The sequence below is a fragment of the Ascaphus truei genome, chromosome 5 (genome assembly GCF_040206685.1).
Source record: "Ascaphus truei isolate aAscTru1 chromosome 5, aAscTru1.hap1, whole genome shotgun sequence".
Taxonomy (NCBI): Eukaryota; Metazoa; Chordata; class Amphibia; order Anura; family Ascaphidae; genus Ascaphus; species Ascaphus truei.
This window is the reverse complement of record NC_134487.1, coordinates 288,482,655-288,503,083: the sequence shown is the minus strand read 5'-3', so window position 1 is coordinate 288,503,083 and position 20,429 is coordinate 288,482,655. Positions and strand designations below refer to the sequence as shown.

Here is a 20,429-nt window from a genome sequence, read left to right as displayed (position 1 = left end):
ATCCTATAAACAGGGTCTCACATGTTTGTCCTAAATGCCCAAGTATTTCACATGCCAGATTTAAATCTATATGTATAATGTTGTTTATATAGCACCAACAGTGTACCTAACGCTTTGCAACATTACAATACCTGGTAAATAAATTACAAACAATGAGGATAAATGCAACTGATAAACGACAACATTAGTCAAAGGGAGGCCCTGCCCCGAAGAGCTTACAATCAAAGCTTTAACATTATTATATATTTCTCTATACATTTTCTTTTCATTGAGTTTCACAGGAGATCAAGGAAACCTGGACTGAGACCACATGCAGAAAAGTTTTGTAATGCAAAATAATTAAATAAATGTAAAAAAAAACCTGGAGAATACATTGGGGAAAATGTCCACAAATCAAGTTAAAAAAAAAGTTTGATTTTTTTTTTTAAATTATTATTATTATTATTTAACCACTAGTTTATTATTATTTAACCCCTAGTTTATTTATTATTATTTAACCCCTAGTTTATTTATTTTCATTGAATTTCAAACAATGCCTTTGACTAAACCTTTTGCATTTAAAGAGACCCAGCAAGAACTAGCAGACCTCTGCGGCAGCGATAGGGTTAACACCCGCCGTGTACATGTAATTGAAGATGAGAGATCCATTCCTGCTGCAAACGCGTGACGCGACAACCCCCCCAACCAACCAGCGCGGCCTCCGCCCACCTCTCGGCCAATGGGAGCGCTTGGAACTTTGCCCTGGGAGTGAAGGCGAGCGCGCGCGCTCTTGCTAGTTTCTGGTCTCGTGCAGTTTGCAGCGGATTCCCTGTTGCGTTTGATCCTTTGACAAAGATGGGACCCACCTCCGTGAAGCTCAACACCGGCGCTCAGATGCCCATCCTGGGGCTGGGCACGTGGAAGGTGAGTGCGTGAGGTTTTGCACGGCCTCAAACATTCCCCGTGCACGTTAATTGGCAAGTTCTGGGTGACTTTTCTCATATAAAAGCAATGAGGGGTTAAGAGCCACGCTGCACAGCTGGGGATATAAAAAAAATCTCCATCTATCTCCCCCTCCATGTGTGTAAAATGCACCCACATCCATGAAATGATCACTCTTGTTGCTGGGTGCAGGGCAAGAGAGGCTGGTCACCTCCCAATGCCAGCCGAAAATCTTCATAAAGAGAACCCCCTCTTAATTGAAACAATCCTTTGGATATGTAGCAATAATAAGGGCTTCCCTGTCCTAGGGGGACAGATAAAAGTCTCAGTGCTGCAAAGTGACATTGCAGCATAATCACAGCGTTAACCCTTCATAGACATTGCCCCCCACCCATTGCAGTTATGTTGATAATTTGGGTGCTGGTTTGTCTGGCAGCTCACATTGTGACACACAGGATTATTTCCGCTATCTAGTAATGTGACATCCGACAAGATCCTCGAAAACATGGGCAGTTTCCTAGAGGACGCTGTGGGTCATTTGCTAAAGTTTTTTCCAGCCGCAAAAGTATATCAAAAGAAAAATCTCCCATTTGCTTCTAATGGAATTTCTGTTCTTTGGATATGGCTCTGTATTTTGCACTGGTTTTGGAAAAAAAAACCCATTGTGTTTCTGTGAATTGGCATTTATCAACCTACGGCTGTGTCCATACAGGGGCAGACCGCGCGGACGCATCCGCACGCTGAGTGATCAGAGCGCCTAAAGGCAGTGATCGTGTCTATGGCGTGGGAGGGGGTGCGCAATGCGCGTGAAATAAGTCCAAACTGATTTCTCACGCGATAGGGCGGTCACGTGAGCGGTTCGCCCAATGAGGACGAACCAGCTCCGTGATGTCACTGGCCTGCCCATAGACATGCCCCCGGACGGCGCGCGTGCTGAGGCCGGGGAAAGCACCCGCTTTCCCTCTGCCTCTGAGCTTCCGCACGTCTGCAGTGTCTATGGATGCATTAGGGCTGTTCTATAGTGTGCGCGCTTGCTGCGCCGTGCGTGCGCACCATTTATAGTTGGCTGAGGTTAGTCAGCCATTCTATAAATGCGTGGAACCGGCCGACGGGGAAAGATGAGGAAAATAATGAATTTGTGCCGCTACCGCCGCTGAAGTGTGTGTGTGTGTGTGTGTGTGTGTGTGTGTGTGTGTCAATAAGTGCACAAATAAAAATAAAAAATAATTTATCAATCGTATCCCTTTTTTTTAAATTTTTTTTTAAAGAATCTTATTTAAGTAATTATTCACTCACACAATCTACAGGTAGTCCACGCTATCCACCACTTTACAATTTTTTTTTTTACCATTATAGAAAGGCTGACTAACCTCAGCCAACTAAAACTGCCACGCGCACGCAGTAAAGAACAGCCCCTATTCTGAAGTTTTCTTCCCTGTTTCCTGAGCTCATTGATCCATTCTGATTTACTAAATAACAAAACGTGTATTTTTTTTATTTTTATTTTTTTAAATGGGGATATTTCCCTGCCTCTGCAAATGAAGACAAAGAGTTGTAAATCTTTAGGGTAGTTTAGTTACACCACTTTTTTTTTTCTGTCACCTCTGAGAACGTTTTAGGATTTCACTTTTTCATAAGTGTTGCTCGATATAATTATTTTTTGTGTGTAATGAGCTTTATTGGATTACTATTAGGTCAGTTTTTTTTTTTTTCGTGTATGTGAACCGCTTAGTATATTTCATATTTCAAACCTACAATGTTATATCTTAATCCATGGCTGCGTCCCCACTGACCGCGCTCATGCTTGAGCGGTGACGTCACCAGCTCTCCAAGCATGAGCTCCGGGTGTCCTGTCTATTTTGCAAGGGCGCTATGGGGGAATGGGGTCTTGTTCAGTCTCCTTTTTTTTTTTTTGGTCCTGCCAAGCTTGGGATAGCGCGGGGACGGGACAATTTATAAATTGCAGAAACTAAACTCGGCAAGCTCTGCACGCTCAGCACTAGCATGGACGCAGTCCTAGTAATACAGATAGTCCTATTAATAGATATCCTGATCAAACAAATGACACAAACATACATTTAAACATTTACTGACCAATAATTCAACCTTTAATATTCGTGTGTTTTTAAAAAAAAAAGTTGTGAACCTTTGTACCTGGTGGCACCTTCTTGAGCAGAAATGACTTAAACTAAGCATGCTGGTCAGTATCTCACATCGAATTTTTTTTTTTTTTGAGGCATTTTGGCCCATGCCTCCTTAAACTGTTTCAACTTGGTGACATTTGATTGCTTCCTTGCATGGACAACTCACTTCGGGTTCTGCCACAACATTTCAATGTGGTTTGGAGTTTGACCAGGCCATTCTAAAACATAAAATGTATTCTTCTTTAAGCTGTTCTTTTGTAGATCTGCTTGTATGTTTAGGATCATTGTCTTGCTGCATGACCCACTTCAGCTCACGAACGAATGGCCTGACATTCTCCTCTAGAATCTTCTGATACAATGCAGAATTCATGGTTGTGTCTGACGGCAAGCCGTCCAGGTCCTGAGGCAGCAAAGCAGCCCCATACCGTCACACGCCCATGACCATGCTTGACAGTTGGAATTAGGTTTTTCTGTTTGAATGCAATGTTTGCAAAAACCAAACATAACGTTTCGCATTGAGGCCAAAAGTTTATACATTTGACTTGTTTGTCCAGAGAACATTGTTCCAGAAGTCTTGTGAATCATCTATGTGCTCTTTGGTGAACTTCAGACAGGTAGCAATGTGTTCTTTTTAGAGAGCTATAGTTTCCTCATGGCTATCCTTCCATGAACACCATTCTTCAGTCTTTTTCTGATAGTTGAGTCATGAACCCTCGCATTTGCCAAGGTGAGCGTTGCCTGCAGATCTTTGGGTGTTACTCTGGGCTTTGTAACTTCCTGGATGATTTTCTGGTTTGTTCTTGGAGAGATCTCGGTAGGACGACCGCTCCTGGGTAGAGTGACTGTGGTCTTGACCTTTCTCCATTTTGTAGACGGTCTGGTGGATTGGTGAAGCCCTAAATCCTTAAAAAGGGTTTTGTATCCCTTTCTAGACCGATGAGCGGCAATAACTGATTTTTCTGAGGTCCTACGGAATTTTTATTTTTGCTTGTGGCATGACATGTTTCCACACACCTGTATGGTGAAGACCAAACTCACAAAGTTTTGGCTTTAGTGTGGGATCTAACTTCTTATTTAAACAACTGATTCTAATTATCCCCTTTAATTTCGCTGATAAATCCAGGGTTTCACTTTTGCACATACCGTGACTCTTAATCACTCATTGTTTGTCTAATTCCTACATTTGTTTCAAAAGACGTGGAATTGGTTCATATAAACCCTATTCAAAATTTAATAAAATCTTCTTGAATCAAAAGCAGTCTTATCATGAAACACTGTCATTTCCTGTTCACTGTGGCAGTGGGCACCGTAGGGTTAACTATCCTTAGCTGAGTAGGACAGGAAATTGAATTCTGCAGTTAGTCTTTTTCCTGCCCTACAGCTGGGAGTAGAGGTTTTATTATATTTATCTATCTATCTCTCACCGAACTGTTAAGTTACTGCAGTCAAACCACGGGGTTCTCAGCCTCTCTTCCCTGAAGCTTCCTCAACGCACCGTGGGTGGCAGCAAAACGGAGGCCCGTGCAACCAGGCAGAACCGCGGATGCGTCATGGAACGCGGCAGGCAGATAGCAAGGCTGTAGAGCAGGGCTGTACAACATGCGGCCCACCCGGCCTCTCTGTGCGGCCCTCGATAAGATTTAAAAAAACTTTAAAAAAAAAATGGCGGCGATGTCCCGTGGGTGATGTGAGGTGAGGTGCATTGAGGTGAGGTGCATTGAGGTGAGGTGCATTGAGGTGAGGTGCATTGAGGTGAGGTGCATTGAGGTGAGGTGCATTGAGGTGAGGTGCATTGAGGTGAGGTGCATTGAGGTGAGGTGCAGGGGAGTGAGGTGAGGTGCAGGGGGGGTGATGTGATGTGAGGTGCAGGGGGGGTGATGTGATGTGAGGTGCAGGGGGGGTGATGTGATGTGAGGTGCAGGGGGGGTGATGTGAGGTGCAGGGGGGGAGTGGTGTGAGGTGTGCAGGGGGGGGTAGAGTGGTGTGAGGTGTGCAGGGGGGGGTAGAGTGGTGTGAGGTGTGCAGGGGGGGTAGAGTGGTGCGAGGTGTGCAGGGGGGGTAGAGTGGTGCGAGGTGTGCAGGGGGGGGTAGAGTGGTGCGAGGTGTGCAGGGGGGGGTAGAGTGGTGCGAGGTGTGCAGGGGGGGGTAGAGTGGTGCGAGGTGTGCAGGGGGGGGTAGAGTGGTGCGAGGTGTGCAGGGGGGGTAGAGTGGTGCGAGGTGTGCAGGGGGGGGTAGAGTGGTGCGAGGTGTGCAGGGGGGGAGATGGGGGTATGAGAAATAGATGGGGAGTATCGCAAAGGTTGATAGTGAAGGGTTCTGGGGGAGATATGAGGATGATGATGAGAGGTGCTGGAGGAGAGATGATGATGATGATGATGATTTTACCTATGCGGCCCAAATTTTTTTTCCTTGGAGCAGTTCGGCCCTTCTCGCTTTACGAGTTGTGCAGGCCTGCTGTAGAGCATATCGGAGGCTCGGTTAATATTTACCGCAGAGGTGTCTTAGAACACAGCGAAGTGGGTGAGACAGACCGGCAAGGCGTCCCTTGTAAGTACATGGCACGTTCGACCGTGTGTTACGATACCACAGACAGGCGTGTGCGTGAGACAAGCGCTCTGATTGGGCAGGCCGACGACAGAGCAACGACACACAGTGCTGTGTTGAGGTCTCCTGGAAGCAGCCGCAGCATAGAACGCTCGGCAGACAGGAGAAATCCGCTGCAAGAAGTTTGGAAGCTGGGGGAAGTAAAGGGTCGCTTACAAAAACTAGGCGAGTCCGTAGTTTAGTAGAGCGGAAGAAAGTGAAAGCGTTACTATCATGGAACTGAAATGAATATTTTTTTCAGCGTAATGCTATGGTTATACAACCGGAAAAACTCAGAAATCAGATTATTTGGAACAAGGCAGAAGAAAACTAGATCAATATACGTTCTCTCCTGGTCTTTGTTTGACCTATTGTGTGCATCATACGTGTACAAGTAAATTTGATTTTTGCTGAACCTCTCACTAGTACATTCATTCTTCTGAGTGCTGGGAACCTTTGTGTTCTATTTATCCTGAAAGTGTTTTACAGGCCTAGGTAATAAAGGTTCCTCAGGACCAGAGGATGACAAGGATCTATTCCAAGATCTTTTTGGTGGAAAAAGAGTTAGGAGGTTGCAGAGCAGTATTGGATCTAAGAACCGTAAATGCCTACTTGCAGGTAAGAAAGTTCAAAATGGTTTCACTAAACATCATCCAAGACGTAAAACTAAACGATTGGAAGATATCAATAGATCTAAAAGATGATATTTACACATCCCGATAGCAAAGAGACATCAAAGATTCCTCTGATTTTTGCAATAAATCAGGAACACTACCAATATACGGCGCTGCCGTTTGGACTAACAACATCACCCAGAACGTTTACAAAGGTATTAGCCCAGTTGATAGCAGAATTAAGAAAACGGGGCGTAGAAATGTATCCATATCTAGACGATATTCTGATAAAACTGCTACAAGACAGAAACAGTCTTGTCTTTTCTAGAACAAAATGGCTGGGTCATAAACGTCGACAAAAGCCAACTAGTGCCAACACCGTCTTTAAAATTCTTGGGAAATTGGTAGAATTTCACACGGCAGAAGGAGAGGTGCGATTACCATACTTGAGGATCCACGACAATGGAGTCCAGACCAGAACGCTCAGAACAGCGAACATCTCTTCAGCAGCAGACTGTATGAGGCTCCTGGGAAAATGTATATCGATGCTAAATGTAGTAAAATGGGCAGGTCTACATGAGACCATTACAACCATTTCTTACAGCCGTGGAACAGAAATTCCAGGGATGTAAAACAAGAAATATACATATACCCACACACAAAGAACTAAGATGGTGGGAAAATGCCCAAAACCTATTAAAAGGACATGCGTTACACCAGGTACAATGGGCAACGATCAACACAGACGCAAGCAGCGCAGGTTGGGGAGACCTACTGGTAGTTGGACAACCAAAGAACAGCAGTTACCATCAAACCTGCTGGAGCTCGAGGCCGTGCAGAAAGCACTGGAAGCATTGCAAAGCAGGTAAAGGATGGAAATATACAACTAAGATCCGACAACAGGGCCGTGGTAAAATATATCAATATCTCTATCCATCCAATCAAGGAGGAACAAGGAGCAATAGACGGATAAAGCTAACATCAGAGCTTCTATCATGGGCAGAAGGCTATGTTACAGATATAACAGCCATACATATACCAGGGCCTGAGAATATAACAGCAGATTTTCTCAGTCGCAACATAATTCACCCGGGAGAATGGTCATTAGACAACCAAGTATTCTGCAAATTGGTAAAACGTTGGGGGCAACCAGAAAAAGATCTGATGGCTACTCTCCAAAACAGGTGGAAAATTATTGTGCAATTCACTTTCATCCCAGTGCAAGGCACACAGATGCCCTCAGTTTCAAGTGCCAGTTCAAACTGGCATATTTGGTTTCCTCCAATTCCTCGCATTCAGGAAGATCAGGAGAGATGATAATAATAATAACCTGTTCTTGTATAGTGCTGCTAGTTATACGCAGTGCTTAACAGAGACATTTTGCAGGCACAGGTCCCTGCCCCCGTGGAGCTTACAATCTATGTTTTTGGTGCCTGAGGCACAGGGAGATAAAGTGACTTGCCCAAGGTCACAAGGAGCCGACACCAGGAATTGAACCAGGCTCCCCTGCTTCAAACTCAATGTCAATCAGTGTCTTTATTCACTGAGCCACTCCTTCTCCTTCAGATCAAGCAGAGGGGAAACTGGTGCTACCATATGGGCCGCGGAGACCATGGTTTGCCCATCTCAAATATGGCAATAGACACACCATGGCATCTACCAAATGTCCAGGGACTGGTACAACAAGGACCAGTATATCACCCAGAGCCCAAACAATTGGCCTTGGAGATTAAGTGGATGGTCTTAAGAAAAAAAGGGATGTTCAGATTGAACACTAAATACCCTGTTGGAAGCAAGAAAGAAATCAAACTCAGCGGTATACTACTGAAATTTGGTTATGCGTCAGACTGGCTTTTTTATTTGTATTTTTTCTTCTCCCTAAATAATACTGCTGGGGTATGTCCCTACGGTGCCCACTGCCAGGGTTAACAGGAAAGGAGAAAATGTAACCAACTTGCCGTAATGTTCTTTTCCTGGAACCATGGCAGTGGGCAGTTACCCTCCCTATGTATGCCTAAAAAAATATAATATAGATTATATTATATTTTTTTCAGCTATGGGAGAATCCAAAGACTACCTGCAGGTAGTGGGAGGGGCCTTTTATGGCCTACCTGAAAGAATTCAATTTCCTGTCCTCCACTAAGGATAGTTAACCCTACGGTGCCCACTGCCATAGTTCCAGGAAAAGAAAATTACAATAAGTTGGTTAGATTTGATCCTTTCTGTACTATTCCCTAACTATTTGGTATTAATACTAAACAAGTTGTATACAAATGGTCACATACGGTTTATATAAAATGTTACACAAACAAAACATTTCTTTTAGATTTACTAACAGTGACAACCTATTTAATGCCTTTTTGGCGCGCTCCACATCCACTTGAGACTGTACGCCGTGCATTTTCCTACTTCCTGTAAAACATGCTTCAGCCTGTAGGTGCCGACTGTAAACACCCGCTATGTTAATAGCCCTCAAGGTGTGTTACAATTCTCAGGCTTGATTAGCTTTCAGCTGGAATTCCGCGCTCATTCATGCATTGTTGGGACTATTTATATTTATCCCCTGCAGGCGATACACAACTGTGTATTTTTTTGCCCAAGATTGGAGTTGCGGGATTTGTCTAAATTTGTGTTCCTGCCAACTTTTTTTTTTTTTTTTTGTAGTGTGTGTGAGGGGGGGCGGGGGGAAAACACGTTTGCAAGGAGTCATTTTCACATTGATACATGGGTTTTGCAGGTGAATCTGATTTTTAGCGTGATACCTATTGACTTACTGCATATACTTCCCAAAATACCTACAAAGCTTGTGGAGAGAGACCAGTGAAATGAGCTAATGTAATTCTGCAAATAGTATGGTTTTCTAGGAATCTATCTGCGTGTTGTATAGAGGGTGGTGTGAGACTTTTGGAGCTTTTTTCTCTTTATGGTTTCTTGAAATTACCCCTTCCTGCTACTATGAGGTACCTCAAACTTCACGGGGTGTGCTATTTATTTATTTATTTATTTATTTTTTTGTTTTAATTTTAGACTTCTCACAATACAAAAGTAGCTCCCCCTTTTTTAAATTTTTTATTTTTTTTTAAATATAAAGGTTGAGTGAACAGCAGCAGCATACAGTATGTCGTGGCCCTTTGACAACGTTTTTTCCGAGGGGTCTGGGTCAGAAAATATTTATTAGCAGATGGGCCGCATGCCTATTGTAATTACATTTTGTAAATTTAAATGTATATTGAAACATTTTGCAAGCATCTATAATGCCTGCGCAATTTACATTTTTACTTTAAATTTACAAGAGCGATTTCAGTGTGGAAAAACCTGCACTTTCATGCTTAAGCAACTGACATCCGGACTCTGCGTGGGCCGCGTTTGGCCGTGGCTGGAAATAAATGATTGCGAGCGCTGGGGAAGACTTGCTTCTTGGTGATGCAGTGTGCGCACGATTCATGAGGAAGCACGATTCCAAACCGGTTAATGCCGAATGAAATCCTCTTGATGTTGGCAAGAGGGTGATGCTTTTGATTCACGCTTATTTGCATTGCTTTGTAATACAGGGGGCTGATTATGATTCACTTCTGTCACGATGGATAACATGGGGGGGGGGGTAAATAAATGAGTGTTTTTGGTGGTGTGAAGAGCTGCCTGTGTTTCTGGAATGTGGCTCGTACACTGGTGCTATGTTTCTGACAAATAATTAATCCTTTTCCTCAACTCGGTGATCTAGTTCAGAAGTGCCAAAACTGGGGGGGGGGGTTAGATCTGTCTGGGGGAGGGGGTTAGATCTGTCTGGGGGGGCATGGGTGGTTGCAGAGGTCCCGCACTCCCCAAGGCATTTAAATTAATTGCCGGAGATCCCGTGAGGCCTCTGCAACAGTAACACTTACCGGGATTCAGACGTGTCTCCATGGCAACGCTGCGGGTCACGTGATGAGACGTTGCGCGACCCCGGAGTGTCATTTGACGCAGCTGGCAGGTAGAGGGGGCGCAAGACCAGGGGAGGCTGGGCGGGGGGGCGTAGCTTCAAAAGTTTGCGCTCCCCTGTACTAGTTCAATCACTGAACACATGCAAGGTCCTGACCTCCCTAAACATGAATGAAGAGATCAGTGACTGTGCGCATAAACTTGTGTGTTGAGCAGTAATGTGTGTTGCTTGCAGTATAAGGAAACATTACCTTTTAATATGGAGATGCAAAAAGTTTTGTCGTCGGAGGGCTTCAAAATCCAGTTTGCGATATGGACACCCAGCTCAGTGGCCTTCACAAAGCCTGTTTTTCAACTGTCGAAAGAAGATGCACAAAGCGGGTGGTAGTGGCCGGAGGTTGGTGATGGGCAAAAGATTATCGTGATTGTGTGTTTCTTGCCACCTGTCCGTTGCTGATCATGCTCCTTACAATGCATTTGAGATCTAACATTTCGAGTTTTGAAGATAAGTTGGAAGAGCGATCCTTTGTCATCAGACCAAGAAGACCTGTGGGATCGCCTGCTATTTTCCACACCCTCTTTGTGGAAGAGGCTTTTCAGCTTCAGCAGCAATACAATCCAAGTTCTGGAGTCTGTTAAAGATTGAATGGTTCCTGACGCACACAGATTTGTGTGGGAGAAAACCAGGCCAGCCATCTGATTAGGGATATGACCGCTGGAACCCCCCTTTCTTCCCCCCTTCCCCACCCCCCAAGTCTTGACTAATCTTATAATGCATTTTGTAAACGAAAACAAATTTTAATGAGTGGGTTTACACAGGCAACCCCCCCTTTATCTATATTGGATCTCAGCAGGGAGAAATTGAGTGCACACGTGCTGGGTTTTTTTGTGTTAGAGAAAATGACGTTCTCACTTTGTGCTGATTAGCTGCCTCTGAAAAGAAAATCTCTCCATTTTCCAAGGAAACCAAATTAGCCATGTTGTTGCTTTTAATCCTGTGTGTCTCCCTATGATGTTCAATGTCTGGCACACCGGCACTGACACCTGTTGGTGAATGTGGTTTCTGCCATTTACCGCTGCTAACACTTAATACCAGCACCCAAGGCTGTTTAAAGCTGCTGTCTGTGCTGATCATTTGCATATCGATGTATGTAAATACAGGTGCATACATGCACTTGAGGGAGAACTATTTTTATTTATTTCGTTTGGCATGTCAAAATAGATGTCTGCCCAGAGCCTAGTGTTGTTGTATATTATTATTATTATTATTATTATTATTATGGTAGTGGCAGAAACTAGATATTAAAACAGGACATAGAGCAGGATACGGACATATTCGTTAAACTCATATTAGCTTTGTGGTGGCGATGGCCGCTCTACCTACTGCACACATTGTATGCATCTAACATTTGGTGGGTCACATCATCATAACCTATGGTGCAGAAATGTCCGGCAAGTAGTTTTGGCCAAGGAAAGGACTTAGTTGGGATGTGTATAGTAGATTTGGCATTGAAATCTACACCGTGCATAGTTATACAGACCTAAGGAGGCTCTGTCCCAAAGAGCTTACAATCTAATGATGCTACCAGTCACCTGCAGATTTGCACAAGATCACGTTTTTATTTTTGTTGCCTTTTTATTAATCTCTGCTTTTTCCTTCCAGTCTCCCCCCGGCAAGGTGAGTGCAGCCGTGATAAAGGCCATAGATGTGGGGTATCGTCACTTGGACTGCGCTTACGTCTATGAGAATGAGAATGAGGTGGGAGATGGAATCCAGCAGAAGATCAAAGAAGGGGTGGTGAAGAGAGAGGACCTCTTTGTCGTTAGCAAGGTACTAATCACAAAACAGCCGGACTGCAGGTTTCTCTGGCAAACATACATTTCACATTAATTTGTGAATGTATATATGAGCTGTAGCAGCTGTTCTTATTGAAGCCTCTAAAATTTTTTGTTGTGGACTGTAATAATTTAAATGTTCATGCATGCCAATGACAGTCAACCTAGTAGTGTAAGTTGCATTTTAAAGTTCGAATGAGCACACACTACTTCCTGTTCCTCTCCCCCTTCCCCCCCCCACTTCTTTAAATAGCTGCGCATTCCTTTTATGGTGGCTAGTTGTGCAAATGAACGGCAGTTTTAATTGCAAGCCCCTCTGACATAGAGGTTGAAGTTGCTGAAACTAGATGAGTGAAACTGTTTTTGCGCCAAGTTTGAATTTTGGACTTTCAGAACTGGTGACAAAATTGCCAAGATACGAAACTGACAGAAATCCTTACGAATTGATACAAACATTTTGCAAAAGTACAAATGGTCGGGTAAATAAACTGAAGCGGTTTTATTTATTTTTATCTGTGAATTCAAAAATGTGTTTTTTTTTTTATTTTTTATTTCTTTTGGCGTTGACTGGTTTCTGAAACATTTTGCAGTAACTTTTTGCGCGGTGAACTGATGCTGTCCCACACGTCTTTACCTAAAACACTCCGCTTGCCGGCTGTTTGTAACCTCTTCCCTGCTGCAGGGTGCTGCATTTGTGATCATGTGCATTATCTGGTTATTTATTCTCTTCCCCCCACAAAGCTATGGTGTACTTTCCACGACAAGTCCCTGGTGAAAGGAGCCTGCCAGAAAACGCTCTCTGCTCTGAAGCTGGATTACCTGGACCTTTACCTTATCCACTGGCCCACGGGATTTAAGGTGCGCTGCACAAACCACATTTGAAGCTCTGCCCACCCTCCTGAACTAGTTTCAGACTGCTTCATTTTTTTTTCTAAACCTGTTAATCTCAAACTGGTTTACAGCATCCGAAGTGTTAACCAGTTGATAGATGCTAAACTGATTTATTCTGCCAAGGATGAATAACTGCTGCGTGTGACATGTAGAAACATCACTATAAAAGTAGGGAATGGTGAATCTTGCCAAACATATAGATGGATTCTAGATGTCCCAATGCATAGAGCACTTCTAATCGTATTTACAGGTAAAGTGTGACCCTATGTGCAAAAGCAATAAAAACCATACGGAGACTTGTATCTCAAACTGCAGCAAAGTGCCATCTTTAGCTCTTAATTGCTCCATCAAAGCTTGCATTCATAGGGAATTATTGGTGTTTTCCCCGAGGGGTAGTGGCAGATGGCTGTAAGTGAGACCCTTGGACTTTAACAGCAGAAAATGTACTGAGGGACTTTTGCCCAAAGATATTCAGATCTCGGGCTGTGTCTCCTTTTAGGTCCCACCTGCTGATTGACCTACAATGGTTGTAATGGGTTTCTTTTTCTATTAATTTGCTTGCAGGCTGGTGATTCTTTCTTCCCCTCAGATGAGCAAGGGATGGTAATACCGAGTGAAACGGATTTCCTGGATGCATGGAAGGTATGTACTATTATGTAACATTATATGCCAAGAGTAACACATTTTCTTATCTATCCATACGGTACCATTCCGCAGTCGGCAAGTCAGGAGACAGCACTCAGATGTAGATAACCAAAAATAATGTATTAATGTGAAATATAATACATCACAAAACCCTGGGTTTTGTGATGTATTATATTTTACATTAATACATTATTTTTGGTTATCTACATCTGAGTGCTGTCTCCTGATTTACCGACTGTGGAAAGGTATCGTATGGTTATATTATCTATATGGGACATGCACCTTCAACTTTAAGCAATACAGGAGTGCCAACTGACTCCTCTCTGTGTCTCATTTGCATCAACTCGACCACAACATTGGAAAATAAAGCCCGCTTGAAATACTGCATAAGACGGCATTCTGCTCTTATCAGTTGCATAATTACTGGATGATCAGCACCAGTAGGGTGATTTCACCATAGAGTGCAGATCTCAGTATGACTTCGATATACAGCCTTCCTTATCGTTCTCAATGTCACAGTAACTAATATAAAAATATTTATTACATACAAGTGTATTTGTTGTTGTTTGCACACACTGGCATTTGAAGCCACTTTAAAGGCAGTAGGTTCCCCGTGTGGTTACATTTCGCCGTCTCTATACCCCCAGGGTATGGAAGAGCTGGTGGATGCTGGTCTAGTGAAGGCCATCGGCATCTCCAACTTCAACCACGCTCAGATTGAGCGTCTCCTGAACAAGCCGGGATTAAAATACAAGCCGGCAGTTCACCAGGTAAGTGGTGTCCTGAGGACTGAACGGGTTAACTGGTTTAATTTACTTCAGTCTCTGGTGCAGATGGAGAATCTCCACATCTGGGGTCGATAGGAGTCGATTGCACACCCCTACAGCAGGGAGGCAATGTGTTGGCCTCTCTGGGGATAGTGTGAGGGTGCTAGAAGGGTATGGAGTACCACCATTATTTTATTCCCAAAGTATCATATACCGGTATATATTTTATTCCACTTGGTTTATTTTAGACTCCATTTGTTTTCATAATATAATTATTGCTTGCATCTAAAATGTCGACCAAATAGGTTTTACCCCATGTATCAAAAATGTGCACGGCACCACTACTTTCATTCACTTTGACCACGGACTAAACTTGCGATCTTGTAACACTTTTGCCTGTAGTTCTCATTATTCTGCACTGAGCCGCAAAATCACTTAGCACTGAAAGGCGTAAAACAGTTGGATCCAGATTAAAGCAGCCATCCAAGTGGGCTGGTTTTTTTGTTTCTCAATAAAAAAAAAATAATAATAATTCTACATGGGATTGAGGCAGGGGGATTCTGGATCTGAACCCCATTCATTTCAGCCCAGGGGACCCCCTGCTTCCAGAGATACGTGCCTCTGTAGGGGTGCTGTAGCCGCTGGGGTTCATGTGATGTCGGCGTTTAAAAGTCATTGCGGACCGGGGTAGGCAGCCGCGACGTCCATAAATAAAAGGCCCTGCGCGGGGGGGTTGCTCCTTTATGGCGTAGAGCTCGGGAGAGGTCATGCCGTGCTAATGAAAGTTGCCTTTTATTATTTGTAACCAATTAAAGATGGCATTTAGGGAAACGTGCAAAGAATTTTCCATTCGCGGGGTAGGTTTGTGATGTGTTTGGGGAGTGATTGTCATTCAAGTTTTCTTTACCTGTATTCCGCTGTGTCCTTATCAAAGAGCCAATAGCGATCATCGGGGGAGAGAGGGGAGATTTGCCTGTGCAAACACTTGACATCACACAAGAAAGGAGGAGGGGGGGGGGGAGGAGAAAAGGAAAAAAACTGTCATTTTGATTTAAATATATATACATTCTTTTATAGCGCAGTAAGTACATAGAATTTTGCAGGCACAGAGTACAGTAACTTCATTATCTTTGCAGTAACTGAAGATCTGTATTCATTTCAGTTTGAATGCCACCCTTACCTGTCTCAGAAAAAGCTGATTGCTTACTGCCAGGACAAAGGAATCGCTGTCACGGCGTACAGTCCCCTTGGGTCCCCAGACCGGCCTTGGTAAGAAAGATGGGGTACTCCATTAAAGACTGTGGTGCTGACCCCTTCACTGGGGGAGAGGCCAGAAATGCACTTTCACAGCCGTGTGGTAACCATGTCATCCTGTGTGTTTTTTTTTTTTTGTGTGTGTCAGGGCTAAGCCTGATGACCCGTCTCTCCTTGATGACCCAAAAATCAAAGCGATTGCTGCAAAGCACAAGAAGACATCAGCTCAGGTGTGTGTGTATGTGTGTGTGTGTATGTGTGTGTGTGTAATAAAAGATGAGGGTGATGAGGTGTGACATTATTACTATGTATCAACTCACATTGTTTCTATGCATCTTTAACAGTGGGTTGACATAATTAACATTTAAACATACTTGGCCGACTGCTAAAACACAGTCCACGGCTTCACTCTTTAAATAAATATGGGGGAATAAGGGGAATTGCACCTTCAGTGATTTTCTTTACCATAATATTGATTGTATACTGATTTCACTAGTTATTCCCAGCACACTATTTTTTTTTTTTATTATTATTATTATTCCTGAAAGCTGACCCCCAAACCTTTAATTAAAGGTGCTGCTAAGGCTCTGTCACTTAGTTACCCAAGATTTCTTCAGATTTCTTCAGAGCATTTTATCTGAGGAGCTTGGGATGAGTGCTATACTGATTCCTGCATGGGACACGGCTGTGGGCTCCTTGGTGGGGTGGAGCAAGAGTGAGTTATCGGCGGATGCCATGTGGACACTCTGCAACAGGCTTCGGGCCTTTAATAATTTTTTTTTAAAAATAGCAGCTACGACAAAAAATAACAAGATTGGAGATCTGCTTTAAAGGGCCTGGTGCTGAGAGCACTTTAAGATGGGGAAACGTGCCTTTAGCAAACTGATGCATCAAATACTGAAACCTCTTCAGTGTCGTCTTTTTGTAGAGACTTGTTCTGATTTTTAAAGTGTCGCCACAGGTTCTGATCCGCTTCCACATCCAGAGGAATGTCATCGTCATCCCGAAATCTGTGACCCCTGAGCGCATTGAGGAGAATTTCAAGGTAGGATTGAACTATTTTGACTTGCCCCCGGGTTCCTTCACACTGCGGGGCGCCCCCTTCCTGCAGGCTCGGGGAGCTACACTCTCTGGTCTCTGACACTGCAGCAAATGAGATTGCTTCATCTCAAATTAAGGAAAGGTTTGCAAGCCTGTTGAGAATAACAAGCTAAACTTGCATGAAATATCCACACTGATGCAGAGTGTGCCCTTGATCCATTCTCCCAAAAACGACCCCTCAACATATCCTTTTAGTGTAACACAGAATATCGCAGGTTTTCCACCGTAATACACATTGTGATTTTTTTTGTACTTGAAAATGGTACCAGAGCCTTTTATGTGGCGCACACGGTGTACTCTGTGCTTTACACAAGATACAGAACGGGGGATTATAATACAGTAAGTGTGCCAAATAAAATCTGACAATGGGAAAGGAGAACCCTGCCCTAAGAGCTAACAATCTAAGTTGGGTGACTTGCAGGTGAGGGAATAAGTGCAGTAGATGGCAGTGCTTGGCCACGATTGTTGGTAGAACAGACTGTGGCTATGGGCAGGGAGGCCTGTTAGCTGAAAATGAGAATCTAGCCAGGAGCAGTCACTGGCGTGTTTTATTTTAGTACTATACTAGCTGAGAAACCCGGCGTTGCCCGGGATGTGAAGTGTGAATAAGTATGTGTAAATGTTGTATGTGAAAGTTGTAATGTGATGCCAATGTTATGTAATATTAGTTAGAATTGTGTTTGTAAATCAACAGTAGTAGAAAGCACATGTATATGAGGGCAAATGTTTGAAGTGTATGTTAGTTGTTACGGTAGTTATTTTTGAAAATTTTATTGTTGGAAATGCTTCTTGAAAGATGTGAATGTCCATTGTTGAGAGGAGTGTATTTGATGTAATGTTAAAGTGTGTGTTGTAAAATAATGTAGTAATAAAAGATGACAGTAGTGTATTGAGTGTCTTTCATTTTTTTGTAATTTCTTATGGCAATATGTAGAGTTCATGGAAATTGAGGAAAGTCAATGTTCATTGTAATGCTTGTTTGTAAACGACATTTTTGGTAGTTCCAGTTGGAGCAAAGATGTACAATTGTTGGGGGGATCCAACTCTAGAGCACGCAACATATAACTGGCCGTGGGAGAAACATGGTGATTCTAAGTTGATACCAGTGCACTTTATAGATTGTCCTTGTGCTTTGTTAATGGTGATAGCAAAAGCTAGTTTGATGGGGAACTGTAGCCGTTTGAAAGTAAAAGGCATGTCTGTAGGAATGAATGGAATGCGGGGGATGAAGACATCTTGGCCTTTGGCGTTGCCAGTTAAGATAGTAGCTTCAATTAGGTTGGGCATCAATGTTTTTATGCACAGTCTGGTTCCATTACAAAGGTTAGGTGTGTGTAGGTTGCGAAGTAGCATGATGGGTGCTCCAACTTTGAGGCGAAGATGATGTGGTGGCATCCCTGATGGTTCGAGGGAGTGTAGGAATTCAGGTGGATAGTTAACGGCTTCATCGCAATCCACAACTGTATCGATTGAGTTGTATTGAGTAATTGTGTTTGGAATAATGTCTTGAATTTGATGATTGATGTCATTGACAGAAGTATTTTTGGCAGCAAGGATGGCTCTTTCACAGAGCCACTGGTGGTTTGTGTAATTGTGTAAGAGATTTGGATAGACGTGATGTATGAGATCTTCAAGTGATGTCATCATGTGACAAAAATGTGTGGGAAAAGCAATTTCACCTGATGTTAAGTCAGTAGGTAAAGTGCCTTCACCTATTTGAAGAAGTGTGTGTGCAAAAAGTTGTTCATTTGAGTGGCCGAGAAGTTGGACTCGCATATTGGTTGTTAATGGAAAATGTTTGACATGTCGCCATAAAATAGAGGATTTAAGGCATGCATGAAGTTCGTCTGCTGGTGTGGATCGTGGTATGACTGGAAGTGTTTGTCTGAAATCACCAGCTAAAAGAATGACAGCACCACCCATTATTTGTTTATTGTTACGCAAGTCTTGCAAGGTTCTATTAAGGGCTTGAAGTGCTTTTTTATGCGCCATGGTACACTCATCCCAAACAATAAGTTTGCAAATTTGAAGAACACGGGCTTGGCCAGATGTCTTGGTAATATTACATGTTGGGTTTTCTTCATGAGCAATGTTTAGTGGTAATTTAAGAGCTGAGTGCAGTTCTTCCTCCATCCATAAGAGTGGCTGCAATGCCAGATGATGCAAGTGCAACATGATTGTGCATTCTTATTTCTGCAAGGAGTAAATTTATGAGAAATGTTTTGCCTGTTCCACCTGGAGCATCAAGAAACAGGATTGCACCTTGTTCGTTGTTTATGTGCTGCATGATGTTGTTATAGGTGTTAAGTTGTTGTGGAATTAACATTGGTTTTCTTGTGGCAACATATTCTTGTAGTATGGAAATATTGTATTGTTTCTCTCGCATAAGGTCTGTATTGAGTACATCGTGATGATGACGTTGGGGAGCTTCTAGATCTAATTGAAGTAGTGTTTTGTTATTGATAGAGAGACATGTATCTTCTAACAATATGAGTACCTTGTTGAAAATGTCAGGTGAAAAGGTAACATTGAGTGATGGGTTGTGTCTCTGTGCTTTGTGAAGTATATCTTCACTCATGTGAGGTAGCGGGATAGGGAGAGGGACATTGGTGGCATGGTGTAGCGGGTTAGGGGGCCTCGCGGTCCGGTTGCGGTAGGGAGATGTGTGAGGTGCAGGAGATGTGAGGCGTGCTGTGCGGTTCGCGGGAGCTACACTGTGTGAGGTGAGGGGTATTTATTTGTGTTTGGTGTGCGTTTGTGTAGGTGTTGAAATGTTGTGTGTGTTTTTGTTTTGTGTTAATGTTGGCTGTGTGTGTGGCAGAATAGTGTGTGTATGTAATTATTGTGTGTGATTGTTGATTGTGTGGGGTGTGTGTGTGTGGATGAGTGAGTGTGTGATGTGATAGTGAGTGTGTGGTGTGTGAGTGTGTGTGTCAGTGTTGGTTAGTTGAGTGTTTGTGTGCAATAAATTAGACAGATGTGTAAATAGTAATGTTTTGTGTAAAATATGTTATTGAAAGGAAGAGGTGATTTATTGTGCTAGTTGTGTTAGTAGCGGAGGTGTTGTGTTGTTGTATATGTTTGTGTGTGGTGGGATGTTGATGTGCAATGGGAGTGGGTGGTGAGACGTGTAAATGTGCATTGTATTCAGTGTAGTGTGTATGGTGAAGGGTAGGTAATTGGAACAGTGGGTTGGGTGTGTGTGTTTGTTTAGTGGTGGTTGTGTTGTGTGTGGTAGTTAAGGTTATGTTGAAGTGTTGTTTTGTGTGTTGTATCAGCAGAGGAGGTTGGTGTGTGTGTGTGAGTACGTGTGTTGCGTGGTTGAGGGCGTGTGGCGTTGCTGAGTGCGTGTGTGTGCATGTGTTTGTGTATTTGTGTGTGTGTTGTGTGTGGTGTGTGTGAGCATGTGTGTATGTGGCGTGTGTGATGGCATGTGTGTGTGTGACGCATGTTGTGTGTGTGAGTGCGTGTTGTTGGTCATAGACATGTTGTAAATTGCATGTTTTTGAGTGTAGTGTGTGTATTATGAGGGTGAAGGTGAGGTGTGATTTGTTATGTGTGGCATAGAATGACAGGATGTTTGCGTGTGTGTGTGTGTGTGTGTGTGTGTGTGTGTGTATGAGGGGGTTTTGTGTGGGTGAGTGTTGTGTGTGAGTGGTGGTGTGAAGTGTTTTAGAATAAATTATACAGACCGTGAAATTGTTAGGAAAACATATTTTATTGTAAGGAACAGCTGAGTTTCAGTGGTAGGTGTT

General features: G+C 43.3%; 1 protein-coding gene across 1 annotated transcript in view; it reads left to right on the top strand.

The window, feature by feature from the left end:
- The first annotated feature begins 744 nt into the window (after positions 1 to 744).
- AKR1B1 (aldo-keto reductase family 1 member B) overlaps positions 745 to 20,429 on the top strand; it is a 27,116-nt gene continuing 7,431 nt past the window's right edge. The window contains exons 1-8 of the mRNA XM_075602538.1: positions 745 to 903; positions 11,844 to 12,011; positions 12,758 to 12,874; positions 13,472 to 13,549; positions 14,200 to 14,322; positions 15,482 to 15,588; positions 15,722 to 15,803; positions 16,535 to 16,618. Coding sequence (XP_075458653.1) covers positions 835 to 903; positions 11,844 to 12,011; positions 12,758 to 12,874; positions 13,472 to 13,549; positions 14,200 to 14,322; positions 15,482 to 15,588; positions 15,722 to 15,803; positions 16,535 to 16,618 — 828 coding nt within the window. The 5' untranslated portion in view covers positions 745 to 834. The remainder of the gene's footprint in view (positions 904 to 11,843; positions 12,012 to 12,757; positions 12,875 to 13,471; positions 13,550 to 14,199; positions 14,323 to 15,481; positions 15,589 to 15,721; positions 15,804 to 16,534; positions 16,619 to 20,429) is intronic.